At 35.4% G+C, this 4,887-nt stretch overlaps 1 protein-coding gene across 2 annotated transcripts in view; it reads left to right on the top strand.

Annotated features, from left to right (window-relative positions):
* gdap2 (ganglioside induced differentiation associated protein 2) overlaps positions 1–3,180 on the top strand; it is a 39,015-nt gene extending 35,835 nt beyond the window's left edge. For both annotated transcript variants that reach the window (XM_028592011.1, XM_028592010.1), the window contains exon 14: positions 1,013–3,180. In XM_028592011.1, coding sequence (XP_028447812.1) covers positions 1,013–1,054 — 42 coding nt within the window. In that variant the 3' untranslated portion in view covers positions 1,055–3,180. The remainder of the gene's footprint in view (positions 1–1,012) is intronic.
* Positions 3,181–4,887: the final 1,707 nt, after the last annotated feature.

Genomic DNA, 4,887 nt, shown 5'->3' with positions numbered 1-4,887 from the left:
TGAGCCAGACTACCCAGCAACTATCACTGCAAGCCAGAATAGGGAGAGGTGTTTCTCATATTTAGAACGTGTTTGACTTGACCCACCCAAATGTATATTCTCCAGTTCTTAGTTGAGTGCAGCTGACTCACAATGCTGATCCTGTCACCTCCTTCAGAGTCGACCACTACAAAAAAAAAAAGATCAACCGACTTATGTCACTGCTGTGACATTTTTGTTACCAATTGGCCCAGAGAGGGGCTGTGTCCTTTCTAAAGAGACATATTTGCTGATCGTTTTTCTTAAACAGTTGATTCTGTTACCCAGTGGTGGAAGGAATATTCAGAACTTTTACTTAAGAAAAAGTAGCAGTACTGCAAAAATACTCCTCTACAAGTAAAAGTCCTGCTTTAAAATGTACTTAAAACATGGAAAAAGTACTCATTGTGCAGTAAAATGTCCCCTGTCAGCATTTCTGGATTAATGTATGTAATGTAATTTTCATTTTCCATCTGATCCAAGAGGCTTTTTAAAGACTTTATTCAGCTTAAGAAGTAGGAGAATTTTCTCAACACATAAAAGTAACACTTCATCCTTCAGTTTATTACAAACATTCGACATCAACACAGCGGGAGATGCATGATTTTCACTGGACTGGAAGGGGATGAGAAAGTTAACTAAAAAAAAAGTAACTAAAGCTTTAACTAAAACAAATGTAGTTGCCTCTGAGATGTAGTGGAGTAGAAGTATAAGAATAAGTAATGGTCCTTATTTGTCTGTATTCATATGGAAATCTGATACACTAAATTTATTTATATATTTTATTTTATCTACGGTAGGAACAACCTATTCTTCCTGATGTCCACAATTATAGTATATAATGCAATAAAACAGTAGGACATATTAACATAATATAGTATAATACAGTATGGAATATAAGATATAGTACAAGGTGAAATGCAGTATAGTATAACAAATCAAACTTAATATGATGTACCACTTCTGGCTCAACTTTTCTTCTCCTCCATCCCAGGTGAATGGACCGTACCATCCCTCCCAGTCCTCCAGTCTGTGACAGGAGACCAGTCGGACCTCCCAGCCGGGGTGACGAGGTGATGTCAGCCTGTCAAGTGGAAGCCATTTATGGACATTGTGTTGCCCGTGCGGTCTGAACTCCTAACCTCCTTTTAAGGCTCTGAAACGTCGTCGTGGGGGAAACTCTCCGTTTTGTTCTGTCCCGGGCCAAAAGGACAAAATTAACAGTCGCAGCCCACATTTAGCAGCATGTGGCATGGTGAGCGGTCGTTCTCTCTCACCACAGACTTATTTGTGGATCTGGTAATGGTTTCTGGATTATGCCTTACACCAACATTTCTTATTCAGCAGTTTCCTCAAACATCCCTAAATATGAAGTTTGATGTCGAGACTGACAGTTTGCTCAAACGTTTTCCACCGTGTGGTTGTATGGGACGCCCTCGCCCCATGTCTCAGAATATTGTCAGACTTTTCAAATGCTGGAGTAAAATGACGTCTGTCTGGATTTCCACACCGTCTCATTCTGTACCGTACCATGCTAGACAGAAGTAAAGACTGAGCTGGAAATTCCCATCCAGTACGTTGTAATAACAACCTCTTGCGGTCACAATCTGGAAACCCCAGTGGAGAAAAACATTTTGTCTATCTTAGCTAAGCTAGGTATCATATAGCATTTACTTTATCACAAAGTTACATTTATCTATTAAGCAACTTAAAAGAATATTTCTACATTTTGAAAAATTTGCTTATTTGCTTTCTTTGGCAAGGGCTTAAATGTAACGCACATTCGTTTATATGTAAAAGTCCCCGCATTCTAGCTTTGATTTACAAAACTTAATATATTAATCGATAATGAAAATAGTCATTAGTTTCGGCCCTTATCACAAGGCTGTCAGTCAAAAAGTTCTCTTCTTCTATAGCGGTGCCATGTGTAAGAATACCTAGCTGTTGTTAAATCAGCCAACTTGTCAAGCTGAAGGTCCTTCTCGTCTGCAGTGGTATTTTACAGCTTTACGACAGCCTGGAGGTCCGGAGATGATTTATAGGATTACACACAATATTCTCCCACTGCACTTAATTATTTTCTCATGTATTTGCTTCCAAAGTGTTCTACGATGATACATTTTGTCTTGTGAATTGCTGGCTTATTTTCAACTGCTCTGCTTCCTCCAGTGTTCTCTCTTTGGTTGAATTGTTGCTGTCTCACTCACGGAAAGGATTCACTTTGTTATAAGGGTACACAAGAAAACTGCTGTTTTGTAGCCATTCTCACCCTCGCGTGATGAAAGAAAGTAAAATGAGCTGATTTTTCTCCTCCCCTTGTCAATGGAGCTTGACATTTGTTTTTGCCTGTTTGTTAAAATGAGCGTTTTTCCTCTTTTTTTTTTGCACAGTTATGCTCTCCTTTACTTGGTGTTTTAACATTGCACAAGTAGTTTGATTTAACTTGGACTACCAGACTGGAGGGATTTAATTTATCAGGTCAATTGCAAATCAAATGTACTGAACTAAACTTTAAAAAACATTCCTGTGATTGTCTAAAAGCAGTCATTATGTAGCAACCCCCCATCTGTCTGGTACCCCAAGAGGTAACATTATAACAATAAATGCAGGTTCTGTTTGACTAACGTAGGTCACTGTTGGGAGGGATTTCACATGCATGTACTCATCCCGTCCTGTCTGCTGTGTTTCCACACAACGTCAGAAATCTTTAAATCATTTCAGCTCTGTTGGCAAGAAACAACCTTTCTCAGCTCTTGATGGGAAAGCTCTTTCCTTAAATGTTCTGAATCCTGACACTGAAGCATGTCTGCACAGTCAGAAAAGTCATGACAGATGATCATCACAGAGTTCATCTTCAAAGATGAGGCCTCTTAAATTATAATTTACATGTCGGATTCAGCGGGTAAAATACTTGTCAGTCGCTTGAGGACATTTCATTTGATTGCTGTACTGTTTTAAATCAATAAACATTCAATCACCCTGTAAGGAAATGCAAGGAGCCAATACATTTAATCAACTGTTTAATGCCTTTAAATCTTATTTTTCTAAAAAAAAAAAAAAAAAAAAACGATCGAGGGTTGAGATGATTCAGAGTTGAACATTGAAAACTTATGAATTTCCGTCACCTCTTGCTTTTACAAAAATAAAGATTTAAAGACTGAATATGACGATGAGTTGTTAAAAATTGTATACGTACGACTGGATTGTTTTCAGTTGTCTCCATTGTGAAGAAACAACCAGGGAATTAGCTTCAGATAACATCAGCTATATTGTCAGAACTGTGATTATGTCAGAATGTAAATGATGAGCCAAACTTTGACTTCCTGGAAATGTATATTATCTTTTTTTTATGATTTCAAAGTGATGAATGGGGGTTGGTTGTCCACAATGTCTGAGATTTACAGTACAGTACTGGTACTGTGTTTTTTTTTATATATATATATATATATATATATATATATATATATATATATATATATATATATATATATATATATCTATCTATCTATCACGTTGATTAAAAATGATTTTCCTCTGTAAAACTGTTTTTCAGTTTGATAATTGAAGGCTCTGATTGTCCTTTTAGAAAAGAGTTGGTTTTGTTATGGGACGTCTTTCATTTAGGGTGAAGAATGAATTAAATTCCATTCAAATTACTTATTCGTTCCTCAAGGGGTTATTTAAGGCAAGCGACCGGCAAACAGAAATACACAGAAAACAACAAATATGTTAGAATGACATACACAAGGATTAATAGCATATCAATTGCTGTGTTTATCAGCATTTACACACAGTCTATAAACTTGCTCCTATTTGTTTTACATACAGGCAATTTCTCCTGCAGCAGCTTGAAGTAGTCAGGTCATGTCACGTCTGGGGTCGCTGACAAAGCTTTTTTAAGGACTTGCTCTGTATTAAGCTGAACTAGGGTCCTTTTTTTTGCCAATCATTTTAAAATTAAGGTTAAAGGGATAATTAAGATTTTATGAAGTGGGATTGTATGAGGTATAGACAAAATCCAAAAGTTGTTTACATAAACTAGGACCAATATGACATACTATATTATGACCTTTTATGACTTCATGACATACTATACTATGACTTTTTCTGACATTTTAATAACATACTATACTATGATTTTTTTATGACTTACTATACTACATCTTTTTTATGACCTACTATATTATGTTTTAATGACTTTTTTCGACATACTAAACTTAACTTTTATTTCGACGAACTATACTATGACTTTTTTCTTACTTTTTGGACATACTATACTATGACTTTTTATGACTTTTTCGACATAATATACTATTACTTTTTGTGACTTTGTGATTTTTTCGACATACTGTACTGTGACTGTTTTATGACTTTTTAGCCATATTACACTATGACATTGACTATGACTATTTTCAACTTAACTATTCTCCATCCATCCATCTTCGTCCGCTTATCCGGTGTCGGGTCGCGGGGGGAGCAGCTCCAGCTTTGTATGACCTTTTATAACATACTATACTATGAATTTTCTATGACTTCTTTGACATACTATGCTATTACTTTTTATGACACAATATAGTTTTTTTTAAATACTATACTATGACTTTTTCAACTTACTATACTATGACTTTTTTGACTTACTATACTATGATGTTTTAATTACTTTTTCGACACACTAAACTTTTATTTCGACAAACTATACTATGACTTTTTTATTACTTTTTTGACCTACTATACTAGGACTTTTTCATTACTTTTTCCGACATAATATACTAGGACTTTTTTATTACTTTATTGACATACCACACTATGACTTTCTTATGACTTTTAACATACTACACTGACTTTTTTGACATACTATACTATGACTTT

This window comes from Perca flavescens, chromosome 11 (assembly GCF_004354835.1).
Source record: "Perca flavescens isolate YP-PL-M2 chromosome 11, PFLA_1.0, whole genome shotgun sequence".
In the NCBI taxonomy this organism is placed as follows: Eukaryota; Metazoa; Chordata; class Actinopteri; order Perciformes; family Percidae; genus Perca; species Perca flavescens.
This window is presented reverse-complemented; position numbering and strand designations above follow the sequence as displayed.